Source organism: Phasianus colchicus, chromosome 4 (assembly GCF_987193195.1).
Source record: "Phasianus colchicus chromosome 4, bPhaCol1.hap1.1, whole genome shotgun sequence".
In the NCBI taxonomy this organism is placed as follows: Eukaryota; Metazoa; Chordata; class Aves; order Galliformes; family Phasianidae; genus Phasianus; species Phasianus colchicus.
The window spans coordinates 2,176,248-2,203,404 of record NC_143439.1 but is presented as its reverse complement, the minus strand read 5'-3'; the positions used below and the strand labels follow the sequence as shown (position 1 = coordinate 2,203,404).

At 36.9% G+C, this 27,157-nt stretch overlaps 1 protein-coding gene across 3 annotated transcripts in view; it reads right to left on the bottom strand.

Annotated features, from left to right (window-relative positions):
• Positions 1-338: 338 nt before the first annotated feature.
• The window catches only part of LOC116243164 (uncharacterized), a 46,736-nt gene continuing 19,917 nt past the window's right edge, over positions 339-27,157 (bottom strand). Inside the window, exons 13-20 of one of the 3 annotated variants that reach the window (XM_090138419.1) lie at positions 23,103-23,205; positions 16,711-16,750; positions 16,445-16,496; positions 12,523-12,634; positions 8,985-9,068; positions 7,370-7,493; positions 3,222-3,312; positions 339-2,308 (exon numbers count right to left, since the gene is read on the bottom strand). In XM_090138419.1, the coding sequence (XP_089994545.1) occupies positions 2,234-2,308; positions 3,222-3,312; positions 7,370-7,493; positions 8,985-9,068; positions 12,523-12,634; positions 16,445-16,496; positions 16,711-16,750; positions 23,103-23,205 (681 nt within the window). In that variant the 3' untranslated portion in view covers positions 339-2,233. Of the gene's footprint in view, positions 2,309-3,221; positions 3,313-7,369; positions 7,494-8,346; positions 8,387-8,984; positions 9,069-12,522; positions 12,635-16,444; positions 16,497-16,710; positions 16,751-23,102; positions 23,206-27,157 lie in introns of those variants that run through there. The other 2 variants (XM_031614280.2, XM_090138420.1) reach the window with 2 other exon arrangements.

Genomic DNA, 27,157 nt, shown 5'->3' with positions numbered 1-27,157 from the left:
ACACATCTGTGAGGGATGCAAATGGGGTAATTCCAGAGATAAAAAAATAACCCCTTTGTATTCCCATATCCAATCCCTTTGAAGAGTTCTTTTAAGCAAATTACAGCCTCCTCTGGAGAGCTCTAAGTGCCAAACTCTACAGAAGTGCATCATTTGCTTGTTCCATTTTTGTATCAAACAAAGGCAGAGCACAGAGAAGACAAACTCTGATGGAAGGAGGAAACCAATGAGACAAAGCATGAAACTGTAGGTAAGTGAAACAACCCAAAACAAAGAGTTTTAAGAACCTCTGAAATAAGTATCACAGTTTTCCAGTAGAAGAAACAACTTAAAACAGCTAAAACAAATTTATACTTATAAATGTATACTTTAATTCCAAAATACTTGCATATACATTTACAGTCACTAAAGGAGCATATTGAATAAACTGCATATATTAACCATTGCCTTTCTTATCTCTGCAGGTTTGCTACAGAGGCCCATCAGTTTATTTTTAATTTCCTCTCAATATCTTTGTCTATTTTGCTGGGGTAAAAGGCTTCCAAATTATTAACAACAGTTTTCTAAATGAGCAATGAATGTAAACATAAAAATCAACAAAAATATATGAAGTTGCATACTTTTCTGCAATGAAGTAATGATTCATTTTTCATAACAACTTCCACAAACCATGCTGTATTACACAGGTAGTATCTACAGCTGGCTAAGAGAGTAACATGTTTAGATGGATAAAGCTCTTGCTTATACCTTCAAGTTAAAGCCACAGAAAAGGTGGGAACAATTTGTTGTATAATCCTTATTAGCAAACAAGGGGCCAGGAAATTAGTAATAAGGGTAGCACAGTGTGAGATTTAGGAAAGCAGTTTAGTGAAGTTTACCAAATACTTATTTCCATCATTTTTTCTTATACTGTGACTACAGTCTTCCCAAAATAAAAGATTCATTTCTGAATAGAAATGTTGGAATGTGCAGAGTAAGATTTGTATGGCGTCTGCAGAAGAAACAGAGCTAATTTTAGGGCCAGAATTTCTATCCTGACAGTGCCATAGGAACTGACAAAGATCTTGGGAGTCTCTGCTTAATCAAGTGAAAAAGTTTTGAGTACCCTAATTTGGATACACTAGTAATATATTGCAGCAGGGGAAAGAGGTGGATGGAGAAAGAGAAATGCAGAGGTGATAACTGGAGTTGGAACAGAGACAAGAGAGCGCTTCGCTGGTTAGTCCTTTTCAACTGATGGATGGACTTGGCAGGGAGGCTGGAGCTCGAGGATCTTTAAGGTCCCTTCCAACCTAAGCCATTTTATGATTCATTAGAAAGATGTTGGAAATAATAGATATATCTGTCATTAATTGGACAAAGAGCTGGAAAGTTGATGGATCACCACCAAAGGGCTGCATTTACTACTGGTTGCTACACAGTAGTAACAATTACTAAATTTCTTCACCAACCATTGGGAAAGCTGTTCTCCAGTGCCAGACAGTGCTAACTTCATGGTGATGCACAGCAGGTTATCTAGCTTCACTCTACACATAGGACAAATACTGTTGACAGGAGCTCAACTATACTGGTCTATTTAATTTTCAGATAAAGATTTAGAGAAGGCAAAGAGATGAACAGAACAGGAGGTAATTTTCATCTTGGAACAAAGACTATCTTGTCTCATAATTAAATTATGTTGGAATTTGTTTAATTCTATTTTACAGGAAATAAATTAATTCTTCATCAAATGTTATTAGTCACAGACGAAGCTATTAGTCTGGCATTACTCAAAGCAGTTATTAATTTGTACCATATAGCTAAGCCTTTGAGAGATAACTGTCACTGATTTCTCTGTGGTGACTTTTAAGTCTGACTCTTTGAAAGGGTAGATAACAGCAGGACAAGGGGAAATGGTTTGGAGTTGAGGGAGGGAAGATTTAGGTTGGATATCAGGGGGAAGTTCTTTACTGTGAGGGTGGTGAGGTGCTGGAACAGCTGCCCAGAGAGGCTGTGGATGCCCCGTCCCTGGAGGTGTTCAAGGCCAGGTTGGATGAGGCCCTGGGCAGGCTGGTGTAGCATTAAATGAGGAGGTTGGTGGCCCTGCATGTGGCAGGGGGTTGGAGATTGATGATCCTTGAGGTCCCTTCCAACCCTGGCCATTCTGTGATTCTGTGACTCAAAAACTCAGTTCTTCTTTATGACATTTTTATATTATTTAAAGTGTTAAAAAAACGTATGTATCAACCACCTGTTACTCTATCAATGATTTTAGATCAGGAACATTTTTGATCTGGAAATCCAACAGCATCTGCCCAAGTGCTTTGCCCTGTAAGGAGAGAAAAAAACAACAACAGTGACTATCTAAATATACAGGCTTTGTAAATTAAAACTGTATAACATGGATATATATATATTTAATTGGTGTAAGTTTTATTGTCAGTGTAAAAATTCAGCACTGTCAATATGTTTGATGTGTATTTATCACAATGTGGAGAATTTATCACTTTTCTGGAGAAAAGAAGGCTGCGGGGTGACCTCATTGCAGCCTTTCAGTACCTAAAGGGAGCCTACAAAGAGGAGGGGAATCAACTCTTTGAAAGGGTGAGTGACAGCAGGACAAGGGGAAATGGTTTTAAGCTGAGGGAAGGGAGATTTAGGTTGGACGTCAGGGGGAAATTCTTTACAGAGAGAGTGGTGAGGTACTGGAACAGCTGCCCAGGGAGGTTGTGGATGCCCCGTCCTTGGAGGTGTTCAAAGCCAGATTGGATGGGGCCCTGGGCAGTCTGGTCTAGCATTAGGTGGAATGGTTGGTGGCCCTGCATGTGGCAGTGGGGTTGGAGATTCATGATCCTTGAGGTCCCTTCCAACCCTGGCAATTCTGTGATTCTGTGATTCTATGTATACTTGGAGATTTCAAGTGAGTTTTCAATCAAGATTTGGATCATAGATTTACTCAAACTGTACTTATCTTTTCCATAATTAATATTTCTCTCTTCCATTTAATTGCCTCACTTGTGAATTAATGTAATTAAGTATGAAAAAACATTTAATCCTAAACAGATTGAATAGTTTGTTGTATTTGTTACCTACTGCTAAAATAAATTTGAGTTCAGCTCTGCTACCCAATTCATACCTAGCATCATCCTACTCTGTGAACAGTCCCACAGCTAACAACAAACTACTGAGAAAACAGTGGAATATTCAGTTACAAAAGATAAATGCATTAAATCAATACATGCCTGTGGGTCACTTCTTAGGGATGCTACACCACCACCGCCAAGGGAATTCCTCAAAACAAAATTTAATGCATGGATTCCTGGCAATTCATATCTGTAAAATAAAATATACATTCTTGTTGTTACACCCTCTCCACCTGAGATTTTGGACAAAATCTCATTTAAACAGAACAGAAGTAAAAGACTGTGCAGAAACTGACGTGTTTCTGATAGCATCCTCTACTGGTTAATCAAGTCTAGGAGTTAAACTGAAGGTTAACCTTTCCTACTTTCTTATTTCTCACCCTTACACCCACTTGTCAGCCCTTAATAGTTCTAAAGGAGGATCATAAAGTAATAATTCTCCTCCTATTCAATATCAAAATTCATAGATTTCTAATAAGCCACTTTTCTCATTTCCATCGCTCCAGCCATTTAGAAAGCTCTATAGGCATGAGTTTCAAATCCAGTGTGATTTAAGAAAACACAATGGACAGAGGGAAGTATTTTTAATATTTCCTAGTTCTGATAGTGAAAAAAATAATCACATAATCCCCAGAACTTACTTTTGCTGACACTGTCTGCCAGCTGATTTGGAAGTCACGCTCACTATTACTGAGAAATAACCATGACTCACTAGCTCAAACTCTTGCAACTATGGAGAATTTTTAATAAATAACAAATAGAGCTACATTTCAACACTTCAGTGGGGCCACATGCTTTGTTAAGATAAAACAATTTTATTTTAGTATGACAGATCCATTTTCCTGTTCCACTGCCACTGTATGCTTTTTTTCATCCTTGCTTTTGGCTGCTGCATTTGTGCATTTCCAGTTTGGAAACTTTTGTGGAAGTTTGGCAAATGGCTTCATGATTTCCTAGCAAAGCTATTTCAAATTTCATAAATAGGTCTATAGCATATTTCCATTTGCCATTCCTTGCGTAGTTTTCCAGTGCTTTGTCTGCTTCTTTGTACTCTTGCAGTGCTCCTTGGTTTTTTGCTTTCCTCCACTACCTTCTTTATGTAAGGACTTGATGGCTTTCCTTTTTTTTTTCTTCCCTTTTAGGAAAGAATTTCATCACAACATCAGCAAGACATGAGGAATAACTGAAAAAGACCTTATTCAGCTCTTGCTGTGTCTCCAGATGTTTGACTGCTACAATTTAAATCACATTTCCTCCAGCACTGCTTGTTTCTCTTCAGTCATTTATCTGATCTCCATCTGTTTGCAACAAATTCTTCAAATCTGTCCTCTAAAAAAGCTGGAATTTCTTGCAGTACTCCTCTATGGTTGAGGTTTATCTTCTCCAGTCGCTTTTAGTATTGTAAAAATGAGGGCTGTTGTTGATACTATTCAGCATCCAACAGCAATATGTAGAATAGAGTAATTTTAGAAATGTCATCTACGTAACTGATTGATAATGTAATCAGCAAGGATTAGAGAACCTCACAACATTTTCAATTTTTCTTTTTTTGCAAATTGCAAATTCCAAGTGAACACATACCGTGTCTATCAATACACCATACTGCAAGTTTTACCCTAAATAAAATCTCCCAAAACTTCCAGGTAAGAAGCAGTTTCACAATTGGTAGATCTCTGCATCAGAATTAGAATAATGGAACATGTATTTAGAAGCTAAGAGCTCAGCTCCTCAAAGAAGTTCCATGAAAATCAGTCATTCAAATAATCAGGAGAGAAACTGGACAGCGTACAACAAGCAAATGAGAAGGAGTGGAATACTTTAAATTTCACCTTCCTTAACAATTCTGGAAGCATGCAATGTAAGCTATAGATCTCAATTTAGAACATCAAAGAGAAGCGCATTAGCTTCACACATTTTCAATAACTATTTAGAGGAAGATGTTCTAGCTAAAACTAGATTTACAGAAGCAATATTCAGAGGCAGCATTTTCAATATATTCAGACCTATCAGAAGCATCTGAACATCCTAAATCTTTCTGCACAAAAAAAATACACTCCTACACAAAAATAAAACACTTCAGCAGAACCACTGTAGCAGTCTTAAGCAGCAACAATGTATCAATTACACCCTGTCATGCATTTACCCAGCATAATTAAACAATTTAAGTTAAACTGAGATCTAAAGTAAGAAAAGCCTTTGATTGAATTGTATTAGGTTATGCTTAAGAGCTGCTTTTAAAAGTACAGAAAACAAATCAACTCTTCAAAGAATATTAAGGCTGTGACAGAAACCAATAAAAGAAGGAAAATTCACTGTTGTAGCTCAACTCCTATGCTTAGCACAACGGGGTGCCTCCTTAACTACTTCCTTTTAAGTGCTGCTCGTACCTGTTCAAAGAAGTCAGGTTTCCCTGTAAATTTCCTGTTAGAAATGTATGGAAATAATAACATCATAAAATTTGTTCACTGTGTTGGTATCAAGAAAAAGACAGCATTCTTCCTGTCAAGGGAAAGCAGTTGCTAAAAGAGATGTGTGCAATAAAACATATTGTAGAGACGTAGATGAGCTCATGTTTTTCCCCCATAATAAATGTATACGCAAAAGCAATTTAAAAGTCTTGGTATCTGCCAAAAATTCATTGTTTTGTTCCTCAGCTCTTCACAGCAAGAAATCCTTAAAAAAATACCCTCACGGATACAGTTCTAATACAAAGGCAATTCTATGTTATAGAAGTAGGTAACTGCAGAAATGATACTGAAAGATGTTGCAGCAGAAATGCTAAGTCATGGCTTGAACCAGTGATGGAGCACCTGGTGGGAAGGCAGGGCCAACCCAGGGGAGCTGAGGTGCACACAGTGCAACGCGATGCAGTGCAATGCCGGATCTCATTTAAGGAATCTGTTGCCATTGTGTGACCTGACATTCTGCAAGCTTCTGAGTTTACAACGCTCTCTATCAAGAACAATCCCATCTTTTTTGTTTATCTATTTTATTAGCCTTACGGAAAAAGAATGAAAAGCAACCAGCTGACAATCCCTCTTCTGTACTGAAGTAGAACCATAGTTGGTATGTTTCTCATAGCAAAAATAATGCCTATTGCTTAACAACTCACATTTCAAATGAAGGAAAATAAGACAGCCCTTCTTATGACAGTAAAACCTAAAAATAAATGAGTAATTTAACAGAAATTATGCAATCTGAAGCACGCAGGCATAATACTCACAATCCTACACAGTTCCACACATGGATTTATTCTTTGTCCTGCAGAAGTTTTTCAGTTGTCTCACATAGCTCCACTGTCACATCATTAAAAGAAATCAAACCCAGGAACAGATAATCTAATTAATCAAATTTAATTGGCTTTACCCAGGCACAGCAAATTGGAACTTTTATTTATGAACATAAACAGCATTAAGGAACCACAATTAATCTATTTCTATAGGTACCATTAGAAGGCCTGACTTTTTTAATTTTTTTCCCCTTTCTCTGGTCTGTTTCAGAGGAAATGTAATTACATTCTAGGTGTTAGAATTTCTTAGATCTGTGGATTTGTTAGCACTTCTGAAACGGTGGGTGAGATCTGCGTCTGTGAGAACTGTTCATCATGATGCTCAAAGACCAGGAGTTAAAATAGCTCCAAGTTCTCTGGGCTTTGGGCTGCACCTTTCTGACTCATACTCTTTGACCAAGCAAAAAGACACTTTTTTCTTGGCACCCACAAAAAGATGTAAAGATTTTGGCAAAATGTCCATTGTGATAGAATAAATAACATTATATCAGAACAGGTTTTAGAAGGGTAAAGAGTTTGTTGCAATATCAAAGCACTTGTTTTAAGGAGAGGCTTAAAACCTCTTATCTGCTTTACTGGGCACACTTAGCAGAATGAGCACTACTTCCTCACTCTGCAAGAACAGGATGTCTCATTTGCCAGGGATTTCCAATTCCTCGTTATGTAGTGACTTGGATGCTTGGGAAGCTTCTTACTAAGGCTCCTGCAGTTTCAAGACTAAGAATATGTTTCTCAAAAGTAGACTACAAGTTATTCCTATTTTGTACACAGTCTTCATTAGAACAAAACAAAAAATACAGTGCAACAAGTTTTTACTTAAAAATGCAAAGAAAGATACATTAAAGAAAAAAAAGTTGAATACAGATAGGTCTGCAATACTCAATTTAATTTAAAATACCTTCTGATACCATCACAAACCTATCGTACAACTGTACTGCACAAGTTACTTACTACTCACCTTGATACCAGCTCTTCTTCAGGTTTTTCTCGCTCTAAAAGGTGTTCAAAGTAGTTCTCCAAGGCTTGAGCAGTTAAAGTTTTCTTTAGATATGGATAATACAAAGGATGCCGTGCTATGACACCTGTTAGGTGAAATTAGTGTTAGTTGAAATATGAGCTACTAAAACCTATTTGTAATTATCCTTTCAAAACTGATTTGAGGTCATCCTCTCAACTGAAAACGTACGTATGGACACTCTTTAATGAACACCTGAATAAAGTAGCAGAACAGCCTTTCCTCTGTCATTAGAGAGGTAGTGTGGTGCATGACATGGAAGAAGGCTGCCAAACTACATTGTATTAACAATTTCATTCTTCTAGCTGCAAGTGGACCCTGCCACTGGAAAACATCTAAAGAAAAAAAAAAAGAAACAGCAAAAAAACAATACATGAAGTTCTCTTCCCCTAAAGGGTATGCAGGACTTAGAAAAGTAATTGTAGCTGACCATTAACAAAGCATAATCAGATCAGTAGTGGGCTTGGTTTTGGTTCTTACACCCACTAACTGCAAGAAATGACAGTTTTTTTATTCCTGTAAGTAAGCTTTGATAAACTCTAGGTAACTTTATGCTGAAGCCAATGTTCCACAGCAGAATCAGGAAAGCAGATTCATTACCTAGAGATTTAAAATTAATTTCACCTCATAAGTAGTGTGTTGTTCATTTAACATAGCAATAGTTTCTTTATATCTGAGGAAGCCTATTGGCAGTGCACGTGTAATTCACGACCTGACAATGCTATATTGTATTAATAGTCAACCACAGATGGAACAAATAAAATAAAATATAAAATAATAATTAAAAAAAAAAAAATCAACACTCTTCAACGCGAAGAAAAGCTTTACAAACAAGGACAAGAAAACCGTATTCCTTAAATATAAACAAAATCCATCAGTCTTAGCATGACAGCTAATAGCAAACCAAATCCCAAACGCACCTTTAATTCATACTGAGCTTTGAACACCACACACTCTCATCTTCGAACAAGTTAGAGAGCCAATTGTTGCATGCAGAAGTAAGGAATAGAGGGAATTATTAATCAATACAAGAAGCAGCATAATCAATGTAAAGCCAGCACACTGAAATACACCACTTGGATTTACAATATAATTAAAAGCATTCTCTTACTTTTGAGAACAACTTTGGTATTTCCTACCAATATTTTAGCCATCTATACGATACAAAATTAACGTACAGAAATAGTACACACCTTCAGACAACCAAGTAGTTATATATATTATAGACAGACACAAAGAAGTAGCAACAGATGTGCAGAAGAAACCCTAAAAATATGTTTCTTTTTGGGGTACTTACTCTTTGCAACCCTAAACAAAGCATTACATTATAAGACATTCAAGTATTTTTCTTAATACCTCAGATTTCAAACAGCTGCTGAACACAGACCTACAGATACTGCATTAGTTAAATATTGTTTCACATGGATTATTTCATTTGAGCAGTTAGACAATAAAGGAAACGATCAAGTTACATTAAGAGATTTCCCCAAAATTAAGGAGTGCACTTGGTGCCTCTTAGTTGAGAGACTTAAACCACCTTGAGAAGAAAGATAAATACCTATGTTTGCAGAGTTGCCTTTGTCTCCACTTCTAGTATAGGCAAGATCCTCTAAGCGGTAAGTATGGTGACCACTTGGCAGATCTGTACAACATAAAAATGGATGCACTGTAACAACAGCTACAATGGTACATTTTGAAGAGGTAACTGTCTTTACAATCTTCCTGCATTGTTTGTAGTTCTCACACAAACAATGTCAAAGTTTTCTTACCACAGATATCAAAGAAGTTGTGAGGGTGAGGGCAAAATCACAACATTGACTGTTTCTGCCCTGATGTGTATTTATAAAGGCAAATCAGTTTTACTTTTACATAGCTGAATGCTGTGCCACATGTCCCCTGTTCTGCCACCTCTGAATATGAAAATTCATCTCCATCGTAACAGTTCAGTATCTCTGAAGGAGGCTTAGCAGATATGTGGTATTTCTTGACCAGCTGTTTTCCAGTTAACACACAGATCTCTCTGCTTCCAGTGTGGGTAGAAAATACAGTTAGTTACTGGTAATTTGTTGCCTGTAGAAAGCAGTCACAAATTAAAACTCTGTTTGAATACTATGCATCTCTCTTGCTTTCCTACATGCTGCTATAAGGGTTATTTTTTCAGCTGCACTGAAGATTTCTTTTTCAAATAACTAATTTTACAAATATTTTAGTCATATGGAAAAGGCATTTCATAGTCATAATTGCATTTGCTATCAGAAGCTAATCAGTTTTTTAACTTGTCTGGAATACTGAACTTTCAAGTCTTCATTAACGTTATTATTATTGCACTTCATAGAAGAAAAAGTATTATTTTTATCTACTTACAAATAAAAGAAAATTAAGCAGCCCTACTCCTTCCCAAACCCAGAAGTCCAATCTTGTTGAAGCCACAGAGTTTATAAACAAAGTTTGATGGTTCAGTCATACATCACAGACCTCTTACAATTCTTCATTAGTAAGCAGCAGCAGGAAGCCACCACCTAGCTGCTCCCCTGAAGGAGAGATGAAGTGCTCACCTTGCCACCACATCTCAGTTATCCATTAACAGAAGCCTAACACTTAAACTTGAAGCAGTTTATAACCAGCTTTTTAGGCAGAGCGAATCCAGTCATTTCAAGCTTGTTTTGCTTCTAACCCAACTTCCCTCTGGACATATCGGCTCTCCTGGCATCCCTGGCTTCAGTGCCAGCATCTCAAACTTATCCACCTATCTGTCTTGCATTCAGAATTCCCATCCTTCATCCTTTCCAATAACCCCTTCCCGTGGTTTTCTATCTTTCTGCACACGAGTGGGCAGGTTATATCCTCTCTCTGCTCCCTGAACACCAGTAAAGGGAATATTCATGGCATAGAAGTGACATTTTTCTTGCTTTCTGTCATGATTTCTGGCGTGACACTTGGTGGCATCAGCCACAGGAAACGATTGACAAACACCTTAAAAAATAAAAAAAAGGGTTTTTTTTTCCCTTTCTTTTAGAAAAATAATTCAGCCTAGAGCACACTGTCAGTCTAATGTGTTAAAAACTCAAACTTGTATTGAAGAGAAGATCTTGTAAATCAAATGTCAGATAACCTTCAGTGGAAAAAAACATTAGCAGGGAACAATCTGGGGCTGACCACAGCAAACATTTTCTGATTTAGCTGTACAAAAGAAAGAGGACATTACTCACATCCCAAAGAAAAATCTAGAAATGTTAAACTACTGAAATTAATTATGGATTAGTCTAGTATAATAATACTTCACTGGTAATAAACAGAACTTGAAGTGTTGAAAATACACGACAGAAGAGTTAACACAGTAGATGGGTTTTGAGCTTGATGCTCAGTCTTTTCTACATTCACTTCTGTGGAAAACAGGAGAAGCGTGTCACAAAATTTGCTAGAAAATATTAAAGGGTATATTTGTATAACTGAGGAATATTTTTTGTGATTAAGCAAGTCAGATCCTCTTCCAATGCAGGAGCCCAGGTAAAGCTCATTCCTCACTTCGGCTAAATCTGCCATACTTTGTACATCACAGAAACTGCTTTTTTTTTTTTTTTCTTTTAATTTTTATTCAATCCACAATTCCAAAAGAAAAAAATATTTTCCAAGGGTTGAAATGTGGTAGTGTTCAAATTATAGAAGATGCAGAAGTCATCAACAACGTTTTAGACAGTCTCTGACAATCTTCATTTAAACAAAACCATTTCAAGATAGCACTCTGGTGTTCTCATTTATTGATTTATTGATTTACCCTTCATGATCTGTTTATCAGGAAGTTATTTTCATTTAACAAACATCTTAAATCTACAGAAGAATCCTCTTCGAAGCTAGGGTGAACAGTAAATTCAAATTCCACCCTTCCAGAACCACATCTAGCAGAATTTTTGAAATCCACTTTCGCATATTTCTCTTATCTGTTCAAAGACAACTAGCAGTCCCTCACACTTGAGATAACCATGAAACCAAGAAAAAATACTTCTTTCCTTACTAAATGCTGACAAAATGCTTTAGCAGAGTTTACTGCTTTTACAGTCTAATCCATCTATTTCTCATCTATGTTGTCCATATGTTAAGTCACAGAAGTAGGTAAGTATTTAGTCACATAGAGAAAACATTTCTATTTACAACTAAGGGCAAAAGTTTAGAGGTCCTTCTCAGGGGAAAAAAAAACAGAGGAGATCTGCTGACCCTCAAAAGTAGAGTTCTGCCTGAATAAAGCCTGAAGAATTCAGTACTTATAAGCTGATCTCAGGCACCTCAGAAAGTCTTCTCGAATGATAAGAAGGCATTTGAAAGCAACAGGAAGTCTGACTGCTTTTTTTTTTTCCTCCAATATTCAGTGTTGCAGTTATGTTGAAATTAAAAAAAAAATAAAAATAAAAAATAGAAATAAAAATAAATCAGTAACTCTGCTAGCCTCTTTATTAGACAAACCATGATTTTCTATTCCTTAACTCACTCAGTCTGATGACAATAATCCCCCACTACCCTCCCTGGTATTCCTATATATCAAAGAGGATTCTTTCTCTCCTTTCCTTCTTCAGCCATACGGATTAGAAAAGTTGAATAGAAATGATCATAAGGAAGCATTATTCTAATATCTTTTCTTCAAAACTTACTACTTCCAGATTAGTCCCATTCCTATTCATTTCATGAAGGCCGACGTAATACTGAATTTATTTATCCAAATTATCAAGGATTCTGTACTTCTGCCTTCCATTCGGAGTGCAGGTATTTTGATTTAAGTAAAACCAACTTGTACCAGGATTAATACAATAATCTTGAAATATACTTTGAAACCATGTTTCAATATTAAGTCAGAGTTCAAGTGTGGCTAAGGCTATGATGTTTTTTTTTTAAAGCAACTTGATATAACCTTGTTATAGACTCCAATGTAATAGTGTCTGATGCTAATCGCCATCCTTCCTAAGAAAAGTGGCTTAAGAGTTTTGCAAAGGAATTCATAATGCATAGTGTAAAGAGCTAAAACAGATTTCATAGACAAAATTTAGCACGTGACTTTCTTGGACAAAGATGGGAAATGATACATTGCAAGTAAAAGATGACCATACCTTTCAATTCACTGTTAATCTTGGGTGGATCAAAGGAAACAGCCTCATCTGATGTAAACGTGAGATCCTCCTCAAATGTCTCAACATACTGACCATTTAGAAATAAGTTGATCTGGAAAAAAAATACCAATTTCCAAACTGTCAATTTAGGCCAAGAAACCCAGCACAACACGTGAATAGTCTTTTTCTAATTAAATTTTCAACTGCAACATTTTAAATAAAATCTTTTCAATCATTTTTCTCAACTGCTTTTCTTAAGGTTGTTCTTAGAGAAAAGCTAATGGCAACAAAGGCCTCCAGAGGTTATTTAAAGGGAAGACCAAAAAACAAAAATGAGAAAAGTTATTCTTGCCTTCAGAAGGCTTGCTAGGATTCTTTCTCCTAGCACAAGTTATAGATTACTCCTTAAACATGAAGAAGTATACGTGGAAAATAACTCATGTTTGCACTCTAAAACCACTCGTGACCTGTGGTAAAATCAGGACAGTTACGTAAGAGTAGTGAAAGCAACACATAACCAATGAGATATTGAATCCAACCTGAAATCCAGAAAAGTGTTATCAAACACAAAACAAAAGAACCCACTGTGGCAATATTAATGTATCTGAAAATCTCCTTATGTAGTATTTTTGGGCTTAGACCAAATTCTAGGTTTATCTCTATGGCAACTAGACTCTTTGTAAATGAAATTCCAATCTAGAAAAGCAGTTAATTCATACCTTATTTACTCTGCAATCCCTACTGAGATCTTTCTTAATACATGGCTAAAACTCTGGCACAGGGACTGAATCGCTTAGACCATGCTTTTATATAACCTTTGTTGCATTTCAATGGTGACACAGAATATCATTACGAGCATATTAGCCTGCTCCCCAGATTAGTTACTCAGAGCAAGCATTTTGATTTTCTGTACTGTTAAGAGACAATGCTGTCTTCCCTTGCTAAATGAAGTTACTATTTAATCTTAGCAGGCACTTGACCACATTTGGAACACAGCGCTCATTAGTAATTTTAAATGTGATTTGATAAAGCAGTAGCCTGAACTTCCATAAAGACAATACTTTAATATTAAAAAAAGACAAGCCATCCATCCAGAGCAAAATGTCAGTGGCAATAAGAATGGTAAGTACTTCATTAAGCTGCACCAGGGAAGGTTCAGACCAGATAGTAGGAAAAACTCATTCACTGTGAGGGTGATCAAACTGGAATGGGCTTCCTAGAGAGGTGGTTCATTCAACACCGTCAGTGTTTAAGAGGCATTTGGTTAATGCCCTTAATAATATGCCCTGTTCATCCCTGAAGTGATCAGGCAGATGGACATGATCTTTGTAGGTGTCTTCCAACTGAATGTTTCTATTCTAACCTCTTCCAAAGCAAAAACTGGTTTTGTAATACTTTTCTACTATCCACAGTTTGTCACTGTGGTTTCGGTAACTGCATGGTATCTCCTCTTAGAATTCAATTTTAAATTCTTTCCCACCAATGTTAAGAAAAATGTAACACTTGGTCTTATTTGTGCTGAGCACTAAACACGTGATTAAAAAAGAAAGCAAAACAGTCCTTTTAGGAAATCTTTTGAATATTTAAATTGATTACTGTAATTTACTTACAAAGTTTGTTAGTTATTTCTGTTGGTTTCTTTAAGTTAACTGTATTTGGGGTTTCTTCTCTCTTGCTGCCTGTGCTCTTAATGCTTCCCTTCACCACTTGAAACAGAAGCCTGTCACTGTACTTAGAATCACAAGGTCAGAAATGACCTGCAAGATCATCTAGTCCAACCATCCTCCCATCACCATTGCTACCACAAACTAAACCATATTTCTTAGCTCCTCGTCCAGATGCCTCTTGAACACTGCAGGGACGGCGACTCCACCACCTCCCTGTGCAGCCATTCCAGTGCCTGACCACTCTCTGAGAGAAAAAGTTCTTCCTTATGTCCAACCTAAACGTCCTCTGGTACAACTTGCGGCCATTTCCTCAGGTCCTGTTCATTGCCTGGGAGAAAAGGCCAAACCCCTCTTCACCACAACCTCCCTTCAGGTAGTTATAGAGAGCAATAATGTCTCCCCTGAGCCTCCTCCAGACTGAACAATCCCAGCTCCCTCAGCCGCTCCTTGTAAGATCTGTGCTCCAGACCCCTCACCAGTTTCACTGCCCTTCTCTGGACACGCTCCGGGGCCTCAATGTCTTTCTTGCAGTGAGGGGCCCAAAACTGAACACAGCACTCGAGGTGCAGCCTCACCAGTGCTGAGTACAGGGAGATGACTACCTCCCTGCTCCTGCTGGCCACACTGTTTCTAATGCAGGCCGGGATGCTGTTGGCCCTCTTGGCCACCTGGACACACTGTTGGCTCATGTTCAGCCGAGCATCAACCAACACCCCCAGGTCCCTTTCCTATTCACAGTCTTCCAGCCACTCGTCCCCAAGTCTATAGTGCTGCATAGGGTTGTTGTGGCCTAAGTGCAGGACCCGGCACTTGGCCTTGTTGAACCCCATCCCATTCACCTCAGCCCAGCGATCCAGCTTATCCAGATCCCTCTGAAGGGCCTCCCTTCCCTCAGGCAGATCGACACCACCTCTCACTCAATCTCCTCCTCTAGGTCATCAATAGAGATATTAAACAAGATGGGCCCCAGGACTGACCTCTGGGGAACACCACTTGTAACAGGTTGCCAGCTGGACTTAACTCCATTACCTATTACCTACTGGGCACAGCCCTCCAGCCAGTTCTTTACCAAGAGTATACCTGTCCAGATCATGGGCAGCCAGTTTCCCCCACTTAGTGCTGTGGTCCAACACAGAACAATATTCTAGCCTTTGACTGCTTTCTCAGCTGCTGAATGAGGAAGCTCTCATACCATTATTAGGAAGTGCTGATGTGAGATGTATGCAATGGCAGAAAGTCAGTTCAAAGTCTTAGAAAAGGAAGGACGCGTTCAGATTTTTGTCTGCAGTATCCAATTAAAATAATTAAGTACATTAAATTCAGTATCTGATGATATTCAGAAAAACAGGGACTATCATTTAAAAATTTAAACATTTTATATTCAGTAAAAGATAAATTCTTCCTCTGGTCTACCTTGAAGAATTCAAACTATATACAGGGACATACATAATGGAAAAGAAGCAGGGTTCTAGCTTAATGTTTCACCTCATATTGGAATTTCACACACAGGACTGCTCAGTCATCTGAACTATAACTTTTCAGACTGAAACACACTACTGTTACAAACTTAATATCATAAAACAAACAGATTTTGTTTGCAGGCTCCTCTGTAATAACCATCAGCAGCACAGAAGCATCTCAGCCTTCTGCAATTTTAGACTTTCTGGAATATTGGTCAAAGTAGGTATCACTTCTTATACACAGAGCATCCAAAAGGAAAAGGTTCAGTTCTCTGCTGATACAAAACCTGTGTTCCAAAAGTTCGCTGATTTTAATAGTTACTTCCATTAGTATATACAGATAATGGCTATGGTTTACGGGCTGGTTTGGCCTGGTTCCCTAACAAGTAGGGCAGGGAGACTCACAGACCCACGTCCTATGTAAGGGAAAAAGGGAAAAAGGAAAAAAGGGTAGAGAGATGGGCCTAAAATCAAAGCAGCAGCAACGACCTGAGGAGAAACAAACTAATTTATTAAATAAGACATCGGAATGCAAGACTAACACACTGTAATACAATATAATTGGAATTGAAGATAATAAATTGAATAAAATGAGAAAGAGTGTTTGTAAACCAAAGGCCTTACTCTAGTGCTGAGCTGAGATCTAGCCAGGCAGAGCAGAAGAGAAAAGAGAGACAGTCTCGTGACTTGCCAGGAGTTTTACCCCCTTCTGAACACAAAGACCCCTGGGGTATATAGTTCTTCTCTTCTGGGACTTTGAAGGAAACAGAGTAGGCTTTAAGTATTAAGTCTTACCTGGACATTGCTCTTTGGATAATGGAAGAAAAATGGCTTGAAAACTGGAGATCTAGGCACACAAAGCAATCATAAATGCATTTAAATACAAATGAATAAAAATCTTCAGATTATTCACGTACTTCACAATCACTTGGAAAACTGAAAGCTTTTTACCCATGATTAGCAACAGTTTTCTGAACAATTTTAGAAAGCTCAAAGAGTGCAGAAATTACTTACATTTAATTATTAATAAAACAAGATTTTATTTTAAAAAATTAACTTACATTCTAGGGCGCCCTCCAATAACTCCAGTGAGGCCAGGTGCTGGAGATGAAAATGAAATTCACAAAATAACAATTATATTCACCTTCAAAAATATCAAAGCTCATTGCTTAAGGTAGTTAAAATCATTTTATAACACAGATTTATTAATATACTTGGAAACATCTAGCAAATTACATATGGTATCAAATTAATGCAACCAAACATTTTATAGAACAGGTAAAATGGCTAAACATGTAAAAAGTACTGTGTCTTTAAAAAAAAAAAGATTTTGTCTCAAGATGTGCAAAGCATAAACTGTTTTGAAAGAAGAACCTAATGATTTTTCTTTTTGTATGCCAATACATTTGGCAGAAGAATAGCTAGTGTGAGAGATGGGAGTGTTATTGGTTTTTTTTTCACTTTTCAAGAGAGCAGAAAAACAAATCCGACAAGATCCATACACAATTTCTTGCTGCTTTATTAGATTAGTTATTTCAGATACATCTCTCTCAAGCATTTTCACTGGCCAACTTAGCTGGTTTTAGGTTCCTCTATACTGCAGATCCCATTCTTTCTTTCTCTTTTCTTCATAGGTAATTTAGGAGCTTTAATCACTAGCATGATTCAAGATTTGTAGTAAATCAGTACTGCGATTAGGTTCTTCTCAACATCTGGTTGTTACACTTTACTGCCATTAAACTCATCTAACAGATCAGTATTCCTGAAATAAACAGTTCTGCTCTTCCTAGCTTATCTTTTATCCTGTCTGCTTGGCATAGATAGTATGTGTACATGATACATCTACTATTTCTTTCCCCTGCAGTTCTGTAAAGTGTGTACGTTAAATCAGCCTAGGAATTAAGCTTCCCAAATGCTGTGCTTACCCAAGTTTATCCTGACTAACATGCACCCACTTTCCTTCATGCTTCTTCCAGGTGTATTCTCTCTGACCAAACGCCAAGAAACACACTGTCATGCCAAAAAGCTCACATCTCTAGCACTCAGTAAGTTGCCTTAGCTTATTAGGTTTGGTGCCTTGGTAATGCAGACCAAGTGGTAGCACAGGAGCAACATAGCACAGGTCAATGTTACAGTCCAGATCCACATTCACTGGAGGAGTGATTTCCCTGAAACAGCATTTAAGCAAGGTGCCTAACTGAAGTCTTTCATAAGGCATGTTGTTACAGAAATAAATAAGTAAATCTCAAATAAGTTAACCATGAATAATCAGCCCTCTACCCACCAAATTCTGCTGCAAAGAATAAAGTTGTGGACAGAATGGAAACTAATCTCTTACAATTACACAATTTCAAATGATCCAGGGAAGATCAGACTCTACAAGCACTACCTGTGTGCTCTTTCAAGCAAAAAAATAAAAATAAAAAAATCCATGCAATATTAAAACCAATTGCCATTATTTGCTGACTGAATTATGCTCCTAGTTTATTTAGGTTGTTGGGCAAGGAAGTGGGATATGGTAAGGTCATGTTGAAAATAGACTCAGAAAGTTAATTTAAAATTATCTGTGGATTGTCACATGGCTCACTTCCCACTAGGCAGCTGAACTGCTCATTAAGGGTACCAGATTTTGCTCCAAGATCTATTTCAACTTCCTGAAAGCTCACAAAGAGCTGTCTGCTCTCATACAGTGAAACTTGGCTTCCAGGACAAAGCAGTTCTTTGAACACTAACAAGAAAACAATATAAAAATCTAAAAGCATCAAGTACTCACACTCTAAGGCTATGACAGCCTCCTATTACTGTTTACTATCACTACTCTTGCAAACTTCTCCAGTATAAGCTTCTGTAAATGCAGATCCCTCTCAGGACATACTGCAGCTATCCTGCACATAAATGTAACTGCAAAGCAAACCTATGTTGTTACATGCCAGCTGCAACATTATTTATTTCTATGTTAGAATTATTCAATCCATTGCTTATGTTAACGTACATAGGACTGAAGCACTTGCAAGTAAAATTTAACATACATACATACAATTCCTGTTTAGAATTCAGGCAGAGAAGATGAACCAGATCTTAAATTGACTGTGGTTTATGACTGGTTATTTGTGTGAACAGACTGTATCAGAGCACAAATCCTCACCTCCATCCCAGGGCTCCCTATTGCATTTCTCAGTCAAGACTGAAAGAAGGCAATGAAACATTAAGCACCACTCTCCAATAGCAGGTCTGACCACAGCAGCAAGCCCACTTCTAAATAACTTGTGGTCTCCTTAAATCAACTGTTGTCCCAAGACACCTTCGAGATTGAGAGATCTACCTGTACTGTAATTCATGCTTACTGTATGTTCCTTATGTAAATACCTGTGCAGATGTTTCCCTCCTTTCCTGCTGGAAGAAGGCATACCTATCTACAATGAAATCTAGCATGAATAATTTGTCATACTTGTGGAGAGTATCAGATAGACTGTAGCATCAAGTAAATAAGGTCATTAGCTAAATCAGAGTTGCTGATCTACTTTCCCAGAAACACTGCATGAACATCTTCTGTTATCAAACTGCATTCATTAGTCCCCCAAGGCAGATAAGCATTGCTAAGAATGGTGTCATCCAATCTGCAACCAATCCCTTTAACTGAAACTATCAACTCAGTTCAGTTACTCAGCATCAGTATTTGTCAGCTTCTGTGCCTCAGAACAGCACTTGTAAAAAGAATATGAATGCCTTCAAGTTGATAAAACAGTTTCAGACTTTCTTAATCCATCTATATTCTGTTCATCTGCATGTATAGCACCATCATACTGAATATTTATTTTCTCTCAAAGATATGATCCAGTGACTTGCCATTTCCTAGAACAATTTCATCCCAAGTCTGAGTACATAGCCTGAAATGACGAACTATCAAGGTGGCTAGGCATTACAAGCAATGAGTCAGTATCAGATTGTGCCTCTTCAGTTCTACTGATTTCATTCACTTCTGAATGTATGGCAAGACTGGAGAAATGACTGGCACTAAGTCCACTAAATTTACTTTTTTTCTAAGTGATGGATTTAGTGCCCTTCCTTCAGGTATCAGGGTTTTAAAACGTTTGAATCTACATTCCACCATTTTTGATTCCTTCAAGCACGTTTTCATTCTGCAGCTGCTTCTCAGTGTTTTTTACTTTCTCACCCTACAAAACGCAAACAAGGATGGTCTTGCCAATACTTTGACAGCCCATATCATGTTAAAAAACACAACAAGTTTCCAACAGATTTCATGAACACTTGTATCAGGTGAAGAACATCATGAGTTACTGGGAAAACTACAATAGTTCATGTCACCCAGCCTCCCTATCCTCCGTCATGCACTCCTCTCTCTCTGCACCAAATCTGGTTTTCAGGTAAGCATTTGAGGGAGTGGATCCACTGAAAAACAGCTCTGGTGAAATGAACGGTTAACAGAGGCCCAAAGGAGCACCTATTTCAACATCAGTAACTGCCACATTCTAGTAAATTCTAATGCATGCCACAGATATGACACCTGTAGATGTCCTTTAATCTATTTCTGCCAAAAATAATACTTTTGCACAATTCTATGCACTTTTCAACAGAATAAAATGTGCAGTATATGAAAGATGGTAGACTGCATTAGATCTAATTTGTAAAACATTTTGAAGTAAAGAAAAAAAGCATCAAAATGGTCTGACTAATAGAGATTTAAAAGCCTTAAGTAGTTTAAATTCAATAGCTGATACTTTTTTTGAAACTTCACTGAGTTCCAAAGTACAACCATGTCTCCTTGTGATGAATGAATTAGCTCAAACTAAAGCTGGTTAATGTATTTATCATACACACTAAGGAATTATATATTTGCTATATATTTACTGTTAGTTCTTACAATGGAGTTTAATAAAAGTACAAATCGTATACTTTTTTTTTAAATGGTGGTCAATTATACATTCTAATTATTACATATCCTCTGCATACAGCAGATAAACTATCTTCTGCAATATTATTCTCAAACAAAAACAGAGACTGCAATAAATAGTCAGAACTACGACGGTCCTTGAAGTATCTTCCAACGCACTTATGAGATCAGTCATAATATTTACATACACTCAAGTACTTTAAAATCTCAAGTTGTATTAACCAGCTGTCATCTTAGTGTCAAACTCTGGTCATTTTAATGTGAAATAAGGGTCAGCACATGATTTCAGCTATTAATAAAACACTCCTTAGCTACTGAACTATTAAACTACAACTAGCGACACTTTCATTCTGCAAGGCTCTTCTTGAGATTCTTCCTCACTAGGCTTTATTCAGAACAATCTATCCAAATTAAAAAATTACACAAAAGCACACTTAATAGTACAGTTTTAGAGCTGTTTTCTATAAAGTCTGAAAATTAAAGACTAAATTGCTAGCAACTGTTAAATAAACTCGTTATTATCAATTTTCAAATTGTTGAGAAATAAACCCAGGGAACAAAAAGCATTCTTTCACCAAATGGAAGTTAACCAATCTCAGGTACTAGTTACAGAAAATAGAAAATGACTGGTTTTGTTTTTTAATAGCTTGTATCTCCTTAAGCCCATTAAGTAAACAAACTGAAAAATGACTGTTTAAACTGGTAAACGAGGTATCCAGCTCAACAGCAGTTTACAGTACAAATGCTGTATTCCAAACACAAAATAAACAACAAATCACTCTCTCCTGGATGATGTCTACATACAGCAGCATCAAATTCTTCTCTTTGCTTAAGCATCTGTAACTTTAATAATACAAAAATTGTACAGCAGAATGGTACTGTGCAAGTATGCTCAAGCTGAAATTTCCCTCTAAGTTTTACCAGGTAAATAGCTCAAATATTTTTGGCCTAAAGTAATTAAATTTCACTTAAGTAGAAGACACTGCTCTGCTAAGCGAAAAGCTGGCCAGCCATCTTAAGAAACTATGGAAACTCAGTGTAAATACTGTACAATGCTGTGCTACTCAAGTCAAGTAGCACAGATTTTTTACTATTTATTCTATAGACAACAGTAGTGAAAAAAAACTGGACAAGGCACACACCAAGAATTTGGAGAGACAACTATGTATGTGTCAACTTCAGATCCTAAAAATAAGTGACTGTTTTAAATCTAACCATCTTCCCTTTGTTCAAAAAGACACTTGCTAGGGGATCATCTATGCACATATAAAATAAAGAACAAGTAGAGATTTTACTTTCAGGAATAGAACACAAGAATGATGAAAAGGGAAAAACACTACTTCAATTATGAATTCTTAACTCACTTTAGAAATAGTAGCTCGATCTAACCATGACAACAGTATCATTCATTAACATAACAGTCTTTGGAAGTAATGCATATCTATGGTAAATGCTGATCCACTAAATAACCTTCACAGTTGCAAAATATTTTCAAATGAATCTTCCTAATTACTTCTAACTGATTGTATTTTGTCTTGTAGGAGGGAATAAAAAAAAGGGGAAAAAAAAATAAATGACCATGCATCAATCCTTCTTTTATAAACATAACCAAAAAGAAGTACTATACTATCTACAGCTCTGATTCCACCATAAAGACAACAGAGAACTTGCTTAGTTCCATACAATTTTGAATCCATTAAATGAAAATGTTGACCAATTGTTTAATTGCACAGCAACATTCAGCCGCCATGAATCAGGATTCTAAATGCGTTATGGAAATTGACAGTGAGGTTAAGTAATTTAATTTGAAGATTCATGTAAATTCCCAATACGTTGCTCCATAAGGTACAGAGAAGCATTTGCAACACAGCTGACCTCCAAATCTTCCAAAAGAAGCTCTCCAAATTTTAAATGGATTTTAAAAAGAGTTTTCATAGCAGAAGCAGCAGTCAATTTCCAGCATATGAATGTAGATGTTACAACTAAGATGAATACAGTGGTAACACTTAGGTTTGACGTGGATGGAGAAGAGAAAGAATAGAGGGAAAAAAAAATATTTGCTCAAACTGATCAGTTAATAAGTTCTCCTAGAAAGCTATGACAATCCAATGAAAATTACAGTGAATAAATGCAAAGTTTTTCTTGGAACAAATACCTAATAAAACAAAAGAAGCATTGATAATTTCACAACAGGTGACCCTTGTGCAAATAGTTAAAACTATATACTCTTAAAACCAAGACTGACTTTTAATTAAATCCTGGTGTTTTGTCTTTACTTCGGAGGTCAATGAAAAAAATCCAGTACTACACACTCATTCAAAGTCAAAAGATAAAGACATTAATGTGAGGCTAGACATAACAGTATAAGAGCAGAATTTAAGTTGGGAAGCTAACACGCACTGTGTGAATAAAGACTTAGATGGGGACCATCAGCATCCTCACTGCAGTATACTATTTAAAACTTTGTAATTAGATCTGAAAGTTTGACTTCTCTACACAAGCTGCGAGATAATATTGTTGGAGAAAGTTGTGAATGTTTACCCATGCCAGTTCCAGCTGGTGCAATCTCTTTGGAGAAGATTTCTAAAGCTTCTTTTCGCTTATGATGTACAGCAAGCCAAATAACAGCTTCTCGAGGACCCTGCTTTGAAAAAGCACATTAGCTTAGCAGCAGAACAGCATTTATATCTGTCAAATCAAAAAGTAACCGTAGCTCAGCATTCAAAGCAAATCTAATGGACATCTATTGCTCAGTACTAACTACAATTTTCATTTAGTGACTTCCCAAACAACATATCTTTTAGTTAACATTTCATCATCTTTACCAGTACATCAACCACTGGGTACTTCAGACTGTTACAATGCTGTCCATCAAAACATCCTTCAAAATCAAGTACTATAACACACACTAATTTGTAAGGAAATTGCTTCACTCAGTGAGATGGGCAAGCAAACTGTATCCCTATTTCTACATGCACTGACAATACTCTGGAGCCAAGGCTACTTCCCTTAGCATCAAAAAGTAAATAGATCTGCTCACAGAAAAGAAGTCAAATCTAATCCTTGGGAGTTTAAAGAAAGAACAGAAATAAAAAAATACCAGGTTTCCAACAAAAACAACCGACACAATAGCTCATCCCAACTTCTTTTAAGTAGCAACTTCTGAAGTGTTTAACAGCTTCCCTAATGATGCATAAAATCATGAATATTTCAAAATAGTATTTCTCTTATTAGTGTAAAACATTCATCAGATTTTAGAAAAATGCCTATTTCTCTACCTATAGAGAAATTGATGACATTTCCACAAGAAGATCCACACTGAAGATCTTCATGCTGCCAGAAACAAACACCTATGAACACCTACAGCCTCAAAACACAGGAGATGAGGTGTGGAGCAAAACTGCATGTTTTTATGTCAGTTGAAAAGAATGGAATGACTCCTTTAGGGAGTTTTTTTCTGGACTGGGGAACAGCATTACCCTACACTTGACCAAATTTTTCATGACTTAACCCTGAAAAGACAAGAGAGTCTTTGTGCTGACAGCATTTTTCTCCTAAGAGATGGAAACAGCAGACAAGATAATATATGCAGGCAGTTGTTAAATGAGCTGACTTAAAGCTGTGGTCAGACAAAACTCACATCTCAGCTTTCCTGTGGTATGGTTAGATGCTTATTCACTGAACAAAGTTGAATGGGTGCTCCTGATTTCAAGAACCAGAACTCGATAGTTCTATAATGGAGCAACTGCTAATTTGCATATAAGTTGGCATAGGGAAAAAAACTAAGTCATTATACCTAAAAAAATACATTAATTACAATTCAAGTAAATTTAACAAGTAGCATACAAAAAAAAAGTTCTTAGCAAGTTTTAAGACTCAAGTGAGCATTTTAAACTTAAAAAAATAAATGCTTTCTCCTTCAAAATAACCGGAGAAAACACCTGCTGGATCCAAACTCCTAAACTGCCTGCTTTTTAATACATCTCCTAACTTTAGTTCTACTTACTTTAATTGCCAATGTTTCTGTAAAGTTGCATTCTTTAAAAGCATTGCATAAAAGTAAGCAGCTTTTGAAATACAGATGTCTCAGAATTTCCAAGCATATATACCATACCTTTTCACAAAAATAATACTGCAGAACATGACAATATTAGAAAATCTCAAGTCAGCTTCAGGAACTTAAGTAACTTGAAAAATGTAAAAACATGGTTGCATTTCCTATTGACAGCTGCTGAAATGGTGCTCATAATACATGTTGCAGCACTGCATGCCAGTCATTCTGGCTACTGTAAGATCATGCCAAAGAGGTTGTTATTTTAACAGACTACTAAGTCCCGTACTCCAACTCAAATACATCCTAAAATCCCAAAATGAACAAACTCACTTATTCTGTCTCACAGTGACACAAAAAGCTCCCAGCCCTCCAGCTAAGACATAGTAGTGAAGGGTCTCAGCAGAAAAATGTGGCAATACTACAAATTGAAACTTTCTTTCCTCTTTTTTATTTGTGAAGCGCTCACAAAGCTGTCTGGAGATTCATGATATTACTATTACTAATAATTAATAGGAAATACTCTCACAGAAAGCATGCTTATGTATTCACAGCTGCTTCCTGCTTCTACACTGTATTATCTCTTCAATACTGCATTTAAGCCCCAATCTTCTGCCCTGTCCAGATGCACGAGAGAATACAGTGGTCTATGAAAACAGAGTCCTGACCTCCGCGTGTTAATCCAGTACCAAAACTGAAGTTGCAGATTATTTTAGTCATCTGTATTACCATACGATTAAAAAACATAGCAAAAAACAGCATAACAAAGTTACCTTTCAAGTTCAGAAATGCTGAGTAAAAGGGTTAGAAGAAAACTACTGCATTTTAGTTAATGAAGCATTATTTCTGTACGGTTAAGAATTTGCTCACACCCATGCTCAGCACTGCTTTAATAAATCAGGTGCTGTTAATATATAACTTTCACGTGAAACACATCCAGTATTTCTAAATCATGAACTCATTGATACTGTGCAATTGCCATAATCCCTTCTTCCTCAAGAACAGAAAAATCAGAGCAGGAAGTATTAGCAATTAAATACCACCGGAGTTACTCAGCGCTGACTCGGGTCCACAGTTTCTGCTGATAAAGCAAGCTATCAGAGTGGCAAAGAATAGCTATGGAAACAGGTGGAGAGACTGAAAAAACAGGAAAGGAAGCAAGGATTTCTGTATTTCTCAAGGCTATCTTCTGTTGTTGGGAATATTCAATGCTATAAACATCATCTCACTCTAGACTAAATGGATCCAACTCCGAGATACACAGCCAGTGCACAATTTAAATTCAGATGGATGAATCTTTGAAGCACAGATTGTTTCCCTTGTGTGATAATATACCACTCAGCACAACATGGCTCTGCTTTTGACCACTGTTATTTGCAATCCAAACAAGCACAACTAATTTTGTACAGAAAGACATAATCAGAAAGAGAATACATCTACCAAGGGGCATACCTTTCTCTCATGAGTTTACAGCTTTGTTTTAAATGGTAAAGCAACCCTCACTCTTCCCCCACTCTTCTGAAGCTACTGTGATTGCTTTCCAGATGAGAACTATTTGGGTTAGGTTCCTCTGCTGGAGAACCAGTGTGAAGAAGATAAGGTTGTAAAGCAGCTTCCTGTGTTGCAGCTTTAACTTTCCTATTGCAGGCATGTATGGAAAGCACGTACAGCAGAGATACTGCTGCACTTAATTTTATTGTAAGACCTGGAAGCTGAGGCTAAAATACAGGAAATACTGTAAATATTCAGCTTGGTTTGGAAAATGTTTTCAGTATAATGTAAGCAAGGCAAACTGAACAGTAAGAACAGAAAAGCTGCTCATTTCCAAATCATTATTCACTCTAGTGAGCACATTAAAAAAATGAATTACAATGCCTAATCAAAAGGTACAAAGAGAACACTGAAGTTGAATATCTGGAAAATGTGCTCCTATGCTCCAGTATTTTCCTTCTGCAATCTCAGTAACACACTTAATGTAGCAGGGTTTGTCATCCTGAAAAGACCACATATGATTGCTCTGCAGGAAGCAACTCTTGCTGCTGTGCAGAATAAAACTGAAGCTCAAGCACTAAAGCACACACAGCTGCAGACACAACTTGTCTCATTTCTAAGAGCAAATAATTTCTATAATAGAAGTTTCACTCTTTTTTTTTTTTTTTTCCCCTCTCCTTACATAGAGGCATTTTCAGCTTTTCACATGCTGGCATTGCTAAGATCAAACTCACAGAGCTGAGTTTTGACAAGTGTATTGCAAGGTTTTTGTAAGGCTTTCATTGACAGAAAACAATTACATCCTACTGTTTTGGAACAATCTACACTGTCTAAATATTTTAAGTGTATGTAAGTGGGGACAAAATATACACTCTTCTTCCTATGAAAAAGGATAGATAAGGAAAGCAATCTGGATATCACAGCTGTAGTGGCTGCAGTCATCATTCATATTCTTACAGATGAATTCACCAAGTCACAAAACATGCTACAGAATCATGTAGTTGAGGACTGTTTCACAGATGGGACCCACAGAGCTTCAGCACAGGCAATAATA